At 48.4% G+C, this 17,918-nt stretch overlaps 1 protein-coding gene across 7 annotated transcripts in view; it reads left to right on the top strand.

The window, feature by feature from the left end:
• The window catches only part of UACA (uveal autoantigen with coiled-coil domains and ankyrin repeats), a 47,437-nt gene extending 38,858 nt beyond the window's left edge, over positions 1–8,579 (top strand). For 3 of the 7 annotated variants that reach the window (XM_061594939.1, XM_061594941.1, XM_061594944.1), the window contains exons 16-19: positions 693–3,392; positions 4,681–4,833; positions 5,459–5,524; positions 5,860–8,579. In XM_061594939.1, the coding sequence (XP_061450923.1) occupies positions 693–3,392; positions 4,681–4,833; positions 5,459–5,524; positions 5,860–5,931 (2,991 nt within the window). In that variant the 3' untranslated portion in view covers positions 5,932–8,579. Of the gene's footprint in view, positions 1–692; positions 3,393–4,680; positions 4,859–5,458; positions 5,525–5,859 lie in introns of all 7 variants that reach the window. The other 4 variants (XM_061594940.1, XR_009758926.1, XM_061594943.1 and 1 more) reach the window with 4 other exon arrangements.
• Positions 8,580–17,918: the final 9,339 nt, after the last annotated feature.

Below are 17,918 nucleotides of genomic sequence, written 5' to 3' on the forward strand. Positions count from 1 at the left end.
CTATGGTGCCACTGTTGGTGTAATAGCATAAACATGATATGCGGACCTTTGCTGTGATGTTTAGCATGTTAAAATATCGCTGAGTCTGGTCCTTTGCTCCCCTTGTGCCTAAACTCCCATGTGCCTATCTTCCTCCGTGGTCGCATTGCTGTGTTCCCACGTGGAAGTGGAAGTCGTGGGCTAGTGACTTTGATTTGGTAGAGCTAGTGGAATGAACTACACACTCATCCAGGACTCAGATATTTACACTTACTTGTCTGGGAACCGTTGGAAATGGGGAGGGCTGTTGCAGTGGCTACTTCAGCAAAATAAATTGAGCTTCCTTCTTTGGATGATACAGCTTTGTTATTCCAGTTTGCAAGGGATCCATTACACTTTCAAAAGGCGTTAATGAAGGAGGGGCCCTTAAGCATCTCCCTTGATGGGCCCGTCATCCACCCATCCCGAATTCCCTGTGCCACCTGGCATTGGTTCCCCAGGAGTCTTTACCTAGCCCTGTTAACTAAGATCTGCTTAACTTTTAACTGGGAATGTTGGGGATTTGACCCAGGACCTTATGTACGGAAGACATGAATTCTGAAGGGAGGCTTTTATGTATTACACAGAAGTTTGTTCAAGACTCAGATTTGTGTGTTTTGGGTGGAAACCACTGTCTGGAAAACTAATGAATGCATACAATTCTTGTTTTAAAGCATGCACCTACTTCAGTGACAGTTATGCTGCAGAGCAGATCCATGGTGAGGCCCTTGGAGCTGTTGAGCCCAAGTCAGTCTCCTGCCTCTGAGGCCGAAGCTCTTAAGCGTGAGCTGAGCAACGTCAGGAGCTGCTACGAGGCAGCCAGAGCTGACATTGGCAAACTCCAGCTGGAGCTGTCCCACAAAGCGGCTGAGTGCAAAGCGCTGGTGTCTGAGTGTGAGAGGGCAAAGCTGGAGTCTGACCAGCAGGTAAAGCAGCTGGAAGATGCCTTGAAGGACGTGCAGAAGAGGATGTTTGACTCTGAAGGGAAAGTAAAGCAAATGCAGACCCATTTCCTTGCCTTGAAGGATCACCTGACAAGCGAAGCAGCTGTGGGCCATGGCAAGATGGTGGAGGAGCTGAAGGATCAGCTGAAAGAAACCAAGGCCAAGTACGAGGGGGCCTCGGCCGAAGTGGGCAAGCTGAGGAACCAGCTGAAGCAGAACGAGCTGCTGGTCGAAGAGTTTAGGAGGGACGAGGCGAGGATGCAGAGGGAGCTGGGGATGTTGAAGGTGGAGCGCGAGAAGAGAGAGAGGAGGGCCTCTGAGGTGGAAGGCCAGCTGAAGGAGACGGCTGCAAAGCTGGCCGAGAAGTTTGAAAAGATGGAGAGTTCGCTCTCCGGTGAAGTGGAGGAAAAGGCCTGGAAGTTAGCAGAGATGGAGAAAGAGCGCGAGGAACTGCTCTCTGAAGCTCAGCGACTAAGGGGGGAACTTGAAGGCCAGAGAGCTCAGTTTGCCCAGTACGTGAGGCCAGAGGAGCACAAGCACGTGAAAAGCCGGTATGAGCAGAGGAGCAGAGAGCTGGAGAGAGCGCACGCGGAGCTGAAGCAGAAAAACCAGGCCTTGCAGAAGGAGATTGACAGGGTCAGCGTGGACAACAGCTTCCTGAAGCAGCAAAAGGACACGCTCAGGAGTGAGATGAAAAGCCAGTATGTGCCTTTGAAGGTCAGTGAAGAGATGAAGAAAGCAAGTGACTTAACGGTTGGGGAGCTGAACAAGAAGCTGGCAGAAGTCACCAAAAAGTATCACAAGTACAGAGCGGAAGTGGAGAAGCTGATGGGGGAAAAGAGCTGCTTAAAGGAGACGGTCAGCCAACTTCAGGCCGCTTATGTCCCTCCAGAGAAGCATGAGAAGGAAACGAGAGCCTTAAAGTCCACCGTGGCTGACCTGAAAAGGCAGCTTGCTGAGCTTAGCCAAAAATGCGAGGAGCAACAAGCCACGGCCTCTGAGCTTGTGTCCAAACACGTTACTCTCCAAGAGGCCCTGAAGGAGCAGTATGTCCCAGTTGCCACTCATGCGGACATCAAAGCAGGGTTGAACAGCATGCTGGCGAAGACTGGCCAAGAGTTGTCAGAGCTGAAGGGGAAAATGGAAAGTGTCAAGGAAGAATTGGTCAGAGTAAATGACGAGAACGGGACCTTAAAGAGGAAGCTGAGGGTCCTGCAGGGCCAAATGCAAGGTGAATATATGAGCAGACGAGAGCACGAGGCAAAGGTTGCTGCTCTCAACAAGAACATTCGGGAGCTCCAGGAAAGCAACTCAGAAATGCTGGCAAAATACCAGGGGAAGCAGGAGGAGATGGCTCAGCTGCATGCTGAGATTGAAGCCCAGAAACAGGAGCTTGACATGATCCAGGAATGTATCAAGTCCAAATATGCCCCCCTTGCCAGTTTTGAAGAGAAGGAGCGCCGCTTTGAGGAGACGGCACAAGAGCTGCGGAGTGAGCTGCTGGCAGAGAGGGAGCAGCGCAAAGGAAGAGAGGAAGAAGTCAAGCAATGCAGTCAGGACAACGAGAAGTTAAGGGCCGGCATCCTGGCCATCCAAAACGATCTGCAGCAGAACTACATCCTGGCAGAGAAATCGCACGAAATGGAGAGGATGTTTGCGGCCAAGATGGACGACCTGAACAAACAGCTGCGGGAGCTGCAGCAAAAGTTTGCCGAGATCAAGTATGAGAAGGAGAGGCTTCAAGAAGAGAGCGCCCGGCAGCGCTCCGAGGCGCAGGATGCGCAGACCCGCCTCCAGGGCCAGTATGTCCCAGTGGGACAGGTGGAAGCCCTAAAAAGGCAGCTTAGCTGCACCGTCGAGGAGCTGAGCACCAAGGCGGCGAGCTGCCAGCAAGAGCTGCGGAGAGCGCAAGAGCTGCAGGAGGAGCTAGCCGCTCTCAAAGCCTCCTCTGTGCCCTTGGCAGAGCACGCTCGCCTAAAGGAAGCGTTGGAAAGAGAAGCAGCAGCCGTGAAATCCGCCTTGAGAGAGAAGGAGGGAGAAAGTCAAGCAAGAGCAGATGAAATCTCCAAGCTGCAGTCTGAAATCCAGAGCTCCAAACAAGCCTTAAGGGAGCTGGAAGGCAGAGCTGTGGTTGGGATGGCTGAGCACCAGGTTATGAAGAGCAAGCTGGAAGGCCAAATTGGCAGCATGGCTGAGAAGCTGGCAGAACTGAATCAGGAACTGGAGGTGATGCGCAAAGAGGCTCAGCTGGCCCGGGCGGAGGAGCTCTCCAGCAAGGGTGAGAAGGAGTTGCTCCAGTCCAGAAGCTTCAGCATTGAGCAGGAAATCAAGGACCAGAAAGAGAGGTGTGACAAGTCTCTGAGCACAATTGCGGAGCTGCAGAAAAGGATCCAGGAGTCTGCAAAGCAAGTGGAAGCAAAAGATAACAAGGTGAGCTGGGCCAAGAGGGGCAGAGGCCAACAGCGAAACGGGGACCGGGCAGAGGACAGTGAAAGGCAAGGGATTCTCTGTCAAATGCAACGCTTGGGCCATCATCTGGCATTGGCTGGGAAGCAGAGAGAACCTAGGAGAGCTGCTGTAGTGCAGCCTTTGCCAACCTGGCGCCTTCTGGATGTTTTGGACTATAACTCGGTGCTGGCTGGGGCTGATGGGAGTTGTAGTCCCAAATTCCTGGAAGATGCCCAAGTTGGCAAAGGTTGCTGTAGTGGACTCAAAAACCGCTTAATCCTGCACAAATCGACTTAGACAGTCGCATCGCATTTAGCTTCCAAGTGGCGGGTGGGGGGATTGTGCTCCTTTAAGTTGCCTTGGAAGTGGATTCAGACATGATTTCCTCACATGAAAGGAAGGCCCACAGATCTGGCTCATCTAATGAGCACTAGCTGTGGCTTCCAGTGCATGTGGATTCAGAACTTGTTTCTTGCCTCAAAAGCCCACATTTGTTGCTAGGGGGGGGCGGACTGGATGTTGAAATCCATCCATTGTTCTAAACTATTGTTGTGTTTTATCATGTTGCGTGTGCTACCCCCCCTCTGTGCTCTGTGAGAGGAAGGCTGGCAAACAAATTCTTGAGCTGCTTCGTGCAGACAGCCCCCTCTTTACTCCTCTAGTTGCAGCCAAGACACGAGCATGATGCACTTAACAAGTGGCCGTGTGGATGGGTTTTCCTACTTAGAGTCTCAGAATTAGTAGAGTTGGAAGGGGCCTCTAAGGCCATTGAGTCCAACTCGCTGCTCAATGCAGGAGTCCAGCTTAAAGCATCCCCGGCAGGTGGCTGTCCAACTGCCTCTTGAATGCCGCCAGCAGTGGAGAATTTTGCAATCTGCATGAATTCAGTGGGGACACTCAGCCTGTTTTCACTCTGTTTGCACAAGCGTCCCCCAAATTCAGTAGGTTAGAGAAAGGGAACCTATAGTCCTCCAGATCAGTGGTAGCTCCATGGCAGTGGAATCCGCTCCAGGCTTTAGTCTGGACTTTCAGTAAGCTGTCCAAAACCTGGGGTGGATTCCACTGCCCACTGACATGGAGCCACCAGCCGCCAGTGTTCCAGGTGTTGTGAGACTCCATCTCCAATCAGCTGGCATGGCCAGGGATGATGGGAGTTATAGTCCAGCAAGTTCTACAGCCCCCCCCCAATTCCTCACCCCTATGGTAGGTAATGCTGAGAGATTATAGAGGAAGACTTACGTTTTGAACCGTGGTAATATCTCTCTTGAAGATAACTGAGCTTCTTAATGATGTGGAGCGGCTAAAACAGGCCCTTAACGGTCTCTCTCAGCTTACGTACAACAGCGGCCTTCCTGCAAAGAGGCAGAACCAGCCGATTGAAATGCTGCAGACACAGGTGAAGACCCTTCAGCAGCAGCTGGCTGTAAGTAGTGAACTGCAGCCATAAGGTATAGTTGGAGTTTGTAGTTTTTCAGGGCCCTGGGGGCTTGGAAATAATGGACAGCATCACGGCGGGGTGGGGGACATTTGTGTGCTGTTGTTCTGTCGAACTCCAGAAAGAGCACTGAATAATGCTGGAAAGCAGCTTCCGGGTCCTATGAAGCTCTGTTTTCATTTTAAAAAGAATGTCTCTGGTGCTTATGTTTGGAAAGCTATGCTTCAGAGTGTGTAAGCGATGCCTGGTGTGCAGTCTTAGGAAGCTGAGGGGTTTCCAGTGGTCCGGGGGCAGGGTGCCATCCCCTGGGTGACACTGTGCCCCTCCCCAATCCTAGGAACAAAGCAAGCTGCCCTATCTTGAGTCAGACACTTGGTCTGTCTGGCTCTGTATTGTCTACACTGACTGGCAGCGGTCTCCAGGGTTTCAGATGTGGGGCATTCACAGTCCCACCTGGAGAGACTGTCAGGGATTGAACCTGGGACCTTCTGCATGCAAATCAGGTGCTCTGCCATAGAGCCATGCGCCTTCTTCCAGGGGACTAGTGAAGCAGACTGAACGTTGTTTAAATATGTACCTGTGGAAAATGACCAGGAGTGCTCCTTCATCCTAGGATGCTGAGAGGCAGCACCAGGAGGTAATCTCAATATATCGGACGCACCTTCTTAGTGCTGTTCAGGTACGTGTTGTGCTTTTGCTGCAGTCTGTCATGGTGAACCCTCTTCCCTTTGCACCCTTCTAGCTGATGCCTGCCCAGCCTGTCTTGGACAAATTGTCAAGGGGGGGGGCGTTCCCAGCTTGCTGTGTAGTTTGTTCTGTTGCAACTCTTAATGTTGGGCTCAGTCTAATGTGGTTGGAGTGAAGTCTTTCCTGCCCCCCTTGGCTCCTGTGGCCAGCCACAGCCAGTGAATTGGTCAGGAAGTATAACTTCTGAACAAGAATAGGTGGTGGGGACGGGGGTTCTTAAAAGTTGTCGTTGTACTGTGTTTAGAAGCTCTCCTCTTTGTTTTGCAGGGTCACATGGATGAAGATGTTCAAGCCGCCTTACTCCAGATCATCCGCATGCGGCAGGGGCTTGTTTGCTAGGGGGAAGGGGCAAATGCTGTTGTCAGGGTCCTCAGACTGCAGTAGGTTGTGCTTAAGCTATCAGGGCTTCAGATATGTTAGGTTTTTTGGCTGCAGCTACAAAAACCCTTCCTTCCTTCCTTCCTTCCTTCCTTCCTTCTGGAAAGACTCATTTTTTTTAACAAAGCAAAAGGGCTATTGTTTGCCTACTAAAATTATTATTTGATAGGTAAATGTCTGTGGTTTATATTTATTCGTAGTCAAAATGATGACAAAAGCAAAGTTCTTCTGAATGTCGGATTGACAACAATACTGTAAAACAACAGAGAAGCCCCTTTTTGCTCTGTCCTACCCAAACAAAACTTAGTTCCCTTTGATTGAACAATGCAAAATATGAACCAAAGTGGGAGCCCTGAGCCAAGTCAGTGTGGCCAAAATCTTGTACCCTTGCTTTTTTCAGAGTGGATTTTTCATGATGGTATGTTCCAGAGACTGTGTCAGGTTGACTGTAGCTTTAGCCAAGTCAGTCAAACTTCAGAAGGGCTGTGAGAGTCAAACTGTATTGCTGTTGTGGCTTGGCTGGCCAAGTTACATCACTTTAAGTCATTTTGGGGAGGAGGAGGAGTGCCTTTTCTTTTTGCAATATTCATGGAGGAAAAATCCATCAGACACAAACGGTTGTGTGTTTTTATAAGAGATATTTTTTCACAAATTCTTTGTTACTGGTTTACTTGTAGTTTCAGGAACAGCAGGACTGAGAGAGACATGAATGAAAAGCTATTATCTTATCTTGAAATGTAGCAGCCTAACATTTGTTTTAGAGAATTCTTCTTTTTGTTTTTAGGAGCAAACCTTTACTGCAGTAAAAAAAAAAAAAAAGCATTTGGAAGAGTGTCAGGAAAAAAATGACAAAAGAACGGAGGGGAAACATTTGCAAAAATGGTGGGATGAACCCTCTGCCTCCTCAGGCCTTGGGCTTTCTAAGAGAACCTTGTGATACTGTTAGCTTTTCCACCTGTACATTTGGCCCAGCTGCCTTTTGAAAGCTGGGAGGTGAGGAGGGAGAAATCGCTTCTTCTTAAAAAGGGCTGAGCTTGGAAAGATGCATGTGGCTGCTTGAACCTTGTGCCAAGAGAAGAGGCAGATCTTCCTGGAAAGGGGACCCCTGGCGGCTGCAGCTTGGTCTCATCGGAGCAAGTGAATCTTCTGCCAGTGAAAAGTTAGCAACTCCTCCACTTGGACTGACAGCTAGCTGGCTAGCATCACCCCGTCTCTCTCTCTCTCTCTCTCTCTCTGTCTCTCTCTCTGAGTGGCTGCCTGCACCCCCAGTCTTTCTTCCTAGGGAACAACCCTCATGGGAAAGTGTTCTTGTGTAAAGCCCATTCACTTTGATGGGCCTGGGGAGGATGAGTCCCCTGGTGGGGGTTGTGCCCTTAGGGATTAGTATCCAACTAGACATACTCATAGTTAACCCATTGAACTCAATGGACGTAAGTGAGTCATGTCCACTGATGCCAGTGGGTCTACTCTGAGTGCCCTTAGATCTTTTCCTGCGTGCTGAAAATGGGCCTATTATATGTCACTTGATAAGCCCTCCCATGAGCTGGATTTAACTGACATTCAATTTCATAGCAGCAGCTTAAAATGCTTTCTTCCATTTTAAATTCTATTATTTTGTAAATGTATTCACTACAGTGGCTTTTATTTATGCAGGGAGAGGCATAGGTAGGACCGGAATTAACTTGGCTTAAGTGTTTATATGAATAAACACTACAAGGCTTGATAGTTTGTTTTAAGTGAATGTGCAATACTAAAAGCAGAAACATTAAATCCTGGATTTCTGGAAGAAAAAAAAGCTTAAATGGAAACATTAAAAGGGCTGCTTGAAAAATGACACTTCACCCATCTCAGTGCGTGGAGCTGAGTTAAATAATCCTGGGAATAATTTCCAGGCAGATGTGCTTGTTGTTTGCAAGCAGTTCAGGCAGAGTGTGCTTGGGCAGTCCCCCAGAGTGGTGCCAAAATGCTACGTGGATGATAACCCACGTGATTGCCCAGTGTTCCATTCCCAGTGAGCATCCATTCCTGGAGGCAGCCCTTGCTAAGAGGTGCCCCTACACTACATGTTGCACAAGCTTGAGAACTCGGTGCTACCAGCCATGAAGCAACTTAAGCACAATGATCCTTCCATCCAGATTTGCAAATACCGAACTCTTGACTCTTAACACGTTTAATTGGTTTGCAAGCGTGAGCTGCTCTTTCTCGCGTTGGGATTATCTCCTTGTTGCACAGCTGGTTGTCTCCACTGAGAGGCCAAAGTGGCATCACTGTCTGAATCACGCTCCCAGGAAGGGCCTGCACATTATCTGGGCAGGAAGCAAGGCAGGACTTCAACATCTGCAGAGGAGTTTAGTGAACACATCCTGCTGTTCTGTTGGACACTGCCTCTTCCTGAAGAGGTCCTGTGAAGCACCAATTCACCAAGTGGTCTTCATGCTCTTTGCAGCATTTTTTTTAAATAACTGGACAGTAACTAATTGGATTTGATATCCTAATCCTGACACTTTGGGTATTGTAACTCTCCTTTTTTTTCTGGGAGGCATTTTGTGTATTTTTATTCTTTCTCCCACACTACATATCAATAAAGTTTTATCTTCTGTGTTATTGCAGGGTGTTTCCTGTACCTCATTGAGACTTCTCTGGGTGGGGGGAAAGCTATAACAATAGATGATTGGCCCATGATTATTTTTATTTATTTATTTTATTTAGTTGTTATATTCCCTGTACTTCAGAGTGGTTTAAAATGAAATATTAACGACAGTATAAAATAATCAGTACATAAAAATAAGCCAACCTGAAAACAGCAAATCATTAAAAGCAACATGTTGTTGTTATGTGCCTTCAAGTCGATTTTGACTTATGGCGACCCTATGAATCAGCGACCTCCAAGAGCATCTGTCATGAACCACCCTGTTCAGATCTTGTAAGTTCAGGTCTGTGGCTTCCTTTATGGAATCAATCCATCTCCTGTTTGGCCTTCCTCTTTTTCTATTCCCTTCTGTTTTCCCCAGCATGATTGTCTTGTCTAGTGAATCATGTCTTCTCATGATGTGTCCAAAGTATGATAACCTCAGTTTCATCATTTTAGCTTCTAGTGATAGTTCTGGTTTAATTTGTTCTAACGCCCAATTATTTGTCTTTTTTGCAGTCCATGGTATGCGCAAAGTTCTCCAACGCTACATTTCAAATGAGTTTATTTTTCTCTTGCCCCCTTTTTTCACTGTCCAACTATCACGTCCATACATAGAGATTGGGAATACCATGGTCTGAATGATCCTGACTTTAGTGTTCAGTGATACATCTTTACATTTGAGGACCTTTTCTAGTTCCCTCACAGCTTCCCTCCTCAGTCCTAGCCTTCTTCTGATTTCTTGACTATTGTCTCCATGTTGGTTAATGACTGTGCCGAGGTATTGATAATCCTTGACAAGTTCAATGTCCTCGTTGTCAACTTTAAAGTTGCATAAATCTTCTGTTGTCATTATTTATTTTATTTATTTATTATTTGATTTATATCCCGCCCTTCCTCCCTGCAGGAGCCCAAGGCGGCAAACAAAAGCACTAAAAACACTTTTAAGACATCATAAAAACAGACTTTAAAATACATTAAAACAAAACATCTTTAAAAACATTTTAGACATCTTTTTTTAAAAGGTTAAAAACTTTTTTTAAAGGTTAAAAACATATTAAAAAGCAATTCGGACGCAGAAAGGATATGAGACAGATGCATTACTTTAGTCTTCGTGATGTTCAGCTGTAGTTCTGCATTTGTGCTTTCCTCTTTTACTTTCATCAGCATTTATTTAAAATCATTACTTGTTTCTGCTAGTAGTATGGTATCGTCTGCATATCTGAAATTATATTTCTCCCTCCAGTTTTCACACCTTCATCTTCGTCCAATCCCACTTTCCATATATGTTCTGCATATAGATTAAACAAATAGGGTGATAAAATACACCCCTGTCTCACATCCTTTCCGAATGGGAGCCAATCGGTTTCTCCATATTCTGTCCTTACAGTAGCCTTTTGTCCAGAGTATAGGTTGCGCATCAGGACAATCAGATGCTGTGGCTCCCCCATTTCTTTTAAAGCATTCCACAGTTTTTTATGATCGACACAATCAAAGGCTTTGCCATAATCTATAAAGCACAGGGTGGTTTCCTTCTGAAATTCCTTGGTCCATTCCATTATCCAATGTATGTTTGCGATACGATCTCTGGTATCTCTTCCTTTTCTAAATCCAGCTTGGACATCTGGCATTTCTCAACTGATCAACAGTTGTAAAAACCCTGGATTTATTTATGTGTTAAAAACCCTCTTTGCCTTGTTCCTTTTGAGGCTGGAATGTACTAACGTAGCAGCTGGGGCTCCAGTGCCGTATTGTACTGGAGCCCTCTGAGGCTTAAATGGGGGAACCTTCTGAGCTGAGTCTGGAACCTGCCTGAGTTATGCCAGTCTGTGCCCATGCTCAGGTGACCACATTCTTCAGTGCAAAACTGGTGATTGGCCAGCACTGTGAAGCCTCTGGATGGTCCAGGCCTGAGGTGTAACTAGGAGGAGCATGCTAGGTTTCTGGCCTTGCCTGGTCAGCAGAAGTCATATCTGCTGTGCTTCAGGCTTCTCCTTTGCCAGTCCCAATATTGCTGATATCTGAGCCCTTCAAAGAATGAACCTTGTTATATACAAAAAACATTTGGGATTTGGCACTTGTCCCTCCTACACAACGTCCACTTTTCATAATGATCTGCCCAAAAATCTTTTGTGGGGAGGGGTGTGCCCTCCTGTGGAGGTAGGGCAGTCAAGGCACTCTTGGTCCAGAGGGAGGTTTTCCACTAGAATGCTCTTACTTGGCATCTGTGCAGGATTTGGAATTGGTTGTGGGCTTGCTTGACCATTATTTTGTATACCGACTTTCAGGGCGAGGTTTATGGCAAGCCCTTTTGAGCAGATGAAAATAGATGCATCTAACAGTCTCTTGAGGGAAATAGATGTGTGGGCAACATTTCGATGTTCCTGTTCACCTTGTTCAGTAAAGATATTTTACCATTCAGAAGCACCAGGGCCGTAGTTGGTTTGATCAGTAAATAAGCACAAGGGATTATGCACTAGACATGCAAAAGCTGATTTGACAAGGAAATGCAGCGTTTGCATTAGACATTATGAGAAGGCAGGCCAACACACAGAGCTGCCAGGAGGGAGGAGGGATTGGAATTGAAACCTGGGGCCCATTGAAACATGACTACAGCACCCTCATGATGGCTGTATCCCATATGTGAAAAGGGATGAACAGTGGCTACTAGTGACAGAATTTGGTGTTACAAAATCCACATGGAATACAGATGGTGGATTATAGGAAGCTGCCTTATATAGAGTCAGACATTGTTCCTTCTAACTCGCTATTTATTTATTTATTTATTTAACTTGTATACCGCCCCATAGCCGAAGCTCTCTGGGCGGTTTACAATAACTGACTAGCTCCAGTTTTCCAGGGTTCTGTGCAGGGGTTTTATCTTAGTGCAACCTGGAGATCTTGAGGACTGAACCTAGGGCCTTCGTGCATGCAAAACTCCTATGGTCCTACTGAACTATGGCCTTCCACATTAGTCATTATTTATGCTCTCTATGTCACACAGGGATTGAATCTTCACATATCTGGCCTAACTTTATATTTAATTGTTGGCCATCTAAGATTCCCCTGAATAATTCCTCTTAGCTGTTTTTACTGCCATACTGTTAGGTCTATGTTTGGTGTAGCATGATATTTCACTTTACCCCATCAGCATGAGGTGATAACCTTCTCTTTCTGATCTGGGAGAGGTGTGCAAGTATGCTGTTAATTGAATGGTCTGCTCTGTCTCTTCAGCAGTTGCATTAACATCTTTTAAATATCTCTTTAAAATCTTGTTCAATTTACTTTCTTTAATCTTTCCCAGAGTCATTGCTTCACTTTGATCCTTGTCATCTTCCCTTTGATGATAACTGCTTAATTTGTATCTGAATGGAAATGGAAGTAGTCTAATTGCCCAGGATTTAGTGTGTGTTTTGAGAACCACATTTTGGTAATTGAACCAGCTCTTCAGGCTTCTCTCCCTGCCTCAGTTACTGAGTGTGGGAATATGCAAAACACTGAGTCTTTCTTAAATGTACTCACCTCAGTTTTATTTCTCTTCGCTGTAAGCTTTGTCTATGAAAATCATGCATTTGAAGAGTAGTCAGTTGCTCATGAGTGTTATACATCAAAGCATGTATGCAGTCTCTTGGAGCCAATATAAAGATAAACTCACACTAGAACAGAGCAGATTAGAACAGCTAGCTTCATTTCTGTTAACCAAACCTCTCATTTGCTTGCAGAAAACCTTGGTCATATACACTCCTGATTCAATATTTTCCATGTTGCTGCTGTAAACAACTGAATTTAACAAGTTTTGTTTAACATCCTTTAATACTAGTAAGACTTTATAAAGTTCCCCCAGGAACAAAATAATAGAGTTGAAAGCTTGAAAATGGCAGAATTCTAGGACAAGGATTCAAATTCTGTTTTCAACTTGCAGAATAACATCCAATTTTGATACAACTGTGAACATGTGACGCTGTTCATTTAAATTGGTGCATGGCTGTGTGTGGTGTGACATGTTTGTTATCTCAGGCAAGTAGCATCAACAAGGGGCTTTCAAGCAGCCCTTTATGGAAGGGGTGGTGTAGGACAAGTTGGCTGCTCTGCCTTTGAAACCTCGTGGCTTTCTTGGATAGTACTTGTGCAAAATCTTGTAGGGCTTGCTTTTCTAAGGCAAATTGCAAAGATAAGTTATCTGTCCTCCATCTTACAAAGCAAAGTGGAGGATGAGATGCTGATGAGAGGAGACTCTAGCACAGCAGGGGTTGTCAACGTGGCATCCGTGGGTGCTCAGGCACCGGCAGGATCCCCTCCCCCTGCTGAATTTAGACTTGAAAGAAGTATTGTAGCCCATAGAATAGGTGGTGCTGTGCAATTGATTGTGGTGTGTGTGGTGCCCACAATAGTATCTCCGGTTTGCAAATGTGCCCATAAGCCCTGAAAGGTTGGTGGCCCTTGAATGAAAGAATGCACCTGCCTCTTCACAGTTGCCAAAATCAACAGATGGAATAATACAGCAGAAACACATGATGGCCACCAGAGGGCACTACGCCAAACCAGAGAAAGGGGGGCGGGAATTGAAAGAATTGTGTCTGGTGAAGAGGGAGGCGCCAAGCCTTGGTGAAATGCATGCAGTGCTTCTGCTGAGGGCCCTGCCTGGGCCCTGCCTCCATTTCCAGGTGGCTTGGACTGACTTAACAGCAGGAGCAATTGCTGCTTGGTCTGAGAGATGCTGCTGGATCTCCAAGGATCTCTGTCGATGCCACAGAGGATTTGATGTGTGTGTGTGTGTGTTATCCTAAGATGTTTCTCAAAGTTAGGTTTTAAAAACAAAACTTTATAATTCAAAAGTCCTGGTTTCATTTTAATATGAAATACAGCTACAATGCTAAGAAACTCCATCTGGGGAAAAATCTTCTTGCACGCTTTCGCTAAACATACAAGTGTTAGCCTCCCTCATGCTACTCTATAAAATGCATTCAGGAGTTCACTACTTCTAATAATTCATGCATCTGAGTTGTACTTAGAGTAAACCCACTGGAATCAATGAATAAGTCCATTGGTTTTCACTGGGACTACTCTGCATATGCCTTCGCTGAATACAATCCAAGGTTTCCTCTTTATCATTGATGGTGAAGGATTTGGGGTCTCTTCTTGCTCCCCTCTCTGGTCTTGGGCTTCTTAATCTTTAAGCCAGACTTGGAACGGGCAGCCCTTCAAATAGAGGACTGTCTTCTGTCAGGAGGGACGCAGGGCCACCCCAAGTGGTTTGACAGTGGCAGGAACAGAGGAGTCTGCCTTATACTCAGTCTCACCATTGGCCCACCTAGCTCAGTATTGTCTACCCTGACTGGCAGCGGCTCTCCAGGAAGGGAACTCTCCTGGTCCTACCTCCAGATGCTGGGACCTTCTGCACGCAGAGATGCTCTTCCACTGAGCTCTGGCCCTTCCCATGGGAGCTTTGCGAATTGCAGCTGTATGCTGTCCTAACAATTCTGGGTGCCCCTAGCAAACTGTAGTTCCCGTGATTCTTTTTGGGGGTAGCATGAAACGTCTTTAACTGTATGGTGCAGATGGGGCCAGTGACTGGTCCAAGGCCACCCAGTGAGCTTTGTGGCCAAGTGTGGGTTTGAACCCTGGTCTCCCAGGACCTAATCTGACACTCTAACCACTATACTACACGGGCTCTTGCACCTGCCTACCCAGGCTGCAGATTATTTCCATGGTGTGCATGTGAGTGGGAGAACTTCTGGAGGGCCGCCAAAGAAAGCTTAGCCTTTCTCAGATGCTCCTTCAGGGAAGCTGGTGTGACCCCACCCAACCTTGCTCAGCAACCAGGATGATTAGCAAGGGAGGTGTGAAAGGATCCCACTCCCCCCCCCCATGAACTCCCGTCTCTCATGACTCAGGCACCAACATGACACCTTTGCAAGTTGCTGTGTGTGTTCCTTTGCTGTCTCCTTGCTGGGTTTCCACCGCCCTCCCTTGAGGCTGGCATCTGCAGTCCTTGGCAGCTGAGCTAATGAACTGCCTGCCACCCACATGGAAGACTTAAATGGTGTGCAGGGGGGGGAGGAGATGGTGTGTGCACGCCTTCAAAGAGATGGCTCCAGAGAGCGAGGCATGAGATGCTCCCACTCCTGTTCACACAGGAATGAGGAGTGTGGGCCTGCCGGCCGGCCTGCCTACCAAAGGAGCATGTGCACGGCAGGGCTTCCTTCTGCCTCAGGCAGTGAGTCTGTCATGCGCTCTTTGAGCCACAGCCGTGCTCTGGGGCTTCTTTCCAGCGGGGGCTTCTCACACCAAGATAGGCTGCTCCTGCCTCCAGCCTTGTCTGCACTTGTTTTGGGTGCCCCTCTCCTTGGATGTGTCTGGGGCTGGCTGGCAGTGGCCTTCTGCGCCTGGCTGAGTGGCTGCCTCCTTTTCTATTGTATGCTGGGCCTAACTTCCTAGGACGATGGCCCCTGAGCCCATGCCGGATGCAGCCTTCTGCAAGGAGCTGCCTTTTTAATAATGCCCAGCTCTGCCTTGTCTCCTGTGGAGGAGGCAACGGGATGGACCCTTCAGCCACCACACCTGCTGCTGTGGCTGCGGCTGCGGCTGCGGCTGCGGCTGCTTCTGCCCTATTGGGGCAGAGTGAGACCCTGGAGCGGGCAGGCATGTTGGGGGGAAAATAGTAAGCTGTGCATGCTGGAGTTCCCTCTCGGGGAGGGCTGAAAGAAAGGGAAGCCAGCAGACCCTGGTACTCAGCAGCACCAGAACTGGGGAAGGCAGAAGGTGCTGTGCTGTGGTGGCTTCGGCGGCATTGGCAGTGCTGGCTCTTGAATCACGCCTGGTGGCAGCCTACGCTACTCACCCATCCCAAAAGGTTGCTCCCTTTTGGGACGGCTCTTAGGGCTTCGTTTGGGGACGGGTTGGATTATCCCTCCGAGGTCACTCTGCCCTTTGGAGTGTGACTTGGGGACTCTTGCCTCCCCTGGCCTCTTCCCTCCCCCAAAAGATAAAACACAATTACTGATTTTCAAACTGATATGGCCTTGTGTATATTACAAAACACGCACCACTCTTCCATCGCATTCTCCTGCTGGGGTGCGCAGCTCAGGGGCCGGGTGTGGCATTTTGCAATAATGATGGCAGGGCCTCCCGGCTCCCCTTCGGCATGTGGCTTGGAGAATCTAAAGCAGTTTGCTCTGTGGAGGGACACTCCCGTGTCTGGTGCCACCTTCCACCCGCCTTTCTCACCTTCTGATCTTGATGGGGTGGCTGGAGGGAGCTGCACTTGCTGAGCTTTTTGGTCCTTTGCCAGTTGGTGCTTCCAAGGAAAGGAGCCCCGTCTGGCATTTCCCCAGCTGTTTGGCATGCTGCCTTTCCATGTTTCTGCCAGTCCAACGTACTCTTGTTTCTTGAGGCCTCCGTGGTGCTTTTCTGCCAAGCCTCTGCTGCGTTCCTCGAGTGGCAGTCTTGGCTCTCTCGCCATCTGTGTGGGCACAAAGCACTCTGTTAATGGCAGGGTGGATTTCATCACCTCTCCTTCCCAAAAGGAAAATTCAAGACAAAGGCCCGGCTTACCTGACAGAATGAAAAGGGAAAACAAGTTGGGTGGGTGCTGTCAGGGCTCTGTGTTCTGGGAAGTCAGCCAAGACTCGCATGTAAGTTGGATACTATATAAGTTGTCAACTTAAATTGCAGCTTCGGAGAAGTTTGTCTACATGTAAAATCATCCAGCAGCCCTCTGAGCTGATGCTAAGAGACCCCCCCTTTGCCAGTCTGCAGCTTGTCGTCATGCTGCAAAGTCACTTGGAGACGGAGGGAGGAAGCAGCTCTGTGCCTGGTGAATTCCCCTTTAAAAAGGGCTGCTGGTGTGAGAGGGCATCTCAGGCTGGTGGCAACAACTGCTGGCGTTTATTGGATGGGATGGGCAAAGCGCTCAGCCCTGGATGAGTGTGTCTCTGAGTCAGTGCTAAGTCAAGCACCCTTTGTTAAGGGTTGGCTTCTTCATGCCTCCCCAGGTAGTTTCTGAAAGGGGAGGAGATGGGGTTCCAAAGCTTTGCATCCTCCACTCTGGAAACCTTGCCACCCTCCCTCAACTTGGAAGTGTGGCGGTACTCAGCCACTGAGAGGAAGGTGCTCTGCACAGGGTTAGCAAGACTCTCATTGTATTTCTCCAGCAGCTGTGGAATACATGGAAATCAAGGGCTTGGGAGGGCACTCGGGAACAGGAGGAATCAAGCCCCCCCCCCGAGGAGGAGACGCGTTGTGTTGGTCGGACGCTCACTTTGTGCAGGCCTGATGTCTTGGGTGGTGTGTTTGCTTCCTGCAGCATGTACTCAAAAGTTAGTGAGGTTGTTAGGACTCTGCAGACCCTCTGCTTGCTCACTGCTCTTGCTGATCCCTGGCAGAACAAATGAGACACCCAGAAGGCACCTTGAAGGCTAGAAGGGTCTGGGGAGCAAGAGAAGGCCTGGGGAGGCATGGGTGGTGTTTTCATCACTCCTTCCTGTCAATGGTCAGGGTGCTGGGAAAGCCGGACGCTCCCAGTCAGGAATGAGGGGCCCGTGGCCCTCCAGATGTTTGTGGGTTCCAGCTCCCATCAGCCCCAGCCAACATGGCCAATGGTCAGGGATGCTGATGGGTGCTGGAGTCCAGCAATGCCTGAAGGGCCACAGGTTCCTCCCCCTTGCTGGAACCACTAAGTAGCTGGCACTGTCAGGACAGGGCGGGGGGTATTTTGGACTATGGATACACTCCCACAGTGATGGCAGAAGATGGGGTGGACCTCAGGAGGACCGCTTAACAGGTTGAAGGCCAGATCAAGAGGGCTTGAAACGGAAGAGGAAAGCAGACGTCCCGGGCTCAGCGCTGACTGCTCCAGCTACTACAGGCAAAGGCATGTGTGGCGAGCACGGAAGATGGTGCCTGGTGATTTATAGGCCATCACAGCAGGCAAATGGGGAGGTGGAATGCCTGAGGCTGACTGGGTGGGATGAGGCTCATGACTGAGAATGTAGCGATGGGAGGGCGATGCCTTCTTCGAAAAGAAGAGTCCTAGAAGAGAGCGAGAGAACAGCATTATGCGTAAAGAATGTAAGATGCCTGCGGGGGAATCCCTGAATCTGAGAGTGGAAGGATACGGGTGAGGATTGAAGGGGAGAGAAAACCAAAGTGAGCTTGTGGTGGCAGAGCTGTCATGATCCTGCCTTGGGTCTGACTCCCCGTGTTTGGGGGAGGAGGCCAGTGGTGCAGGGTGGGAGAGGCAGTTGCCCTCCGGGGCAGCTCCAGACTTCTCTCCCAACCCCGATGCGCTGGGGCGAGCAGAGTCCCTGGAGCCATTCCT

Source organism: Rhineura floridana, chromosome 14 (genome assembly GCF_030035675.1).
Source record: "Rhineura floridana isolate rRhiFlo1 chromosome 14, rRhiFlo1.hap2, whole genome shotgun sequence".
NCBI classification, from domain to species: Eukaryota; Metazoa; Chordata; class Lepidosauria; order Squamata; family Rhineuridae; genus Rhineura; species Rhineura floridana.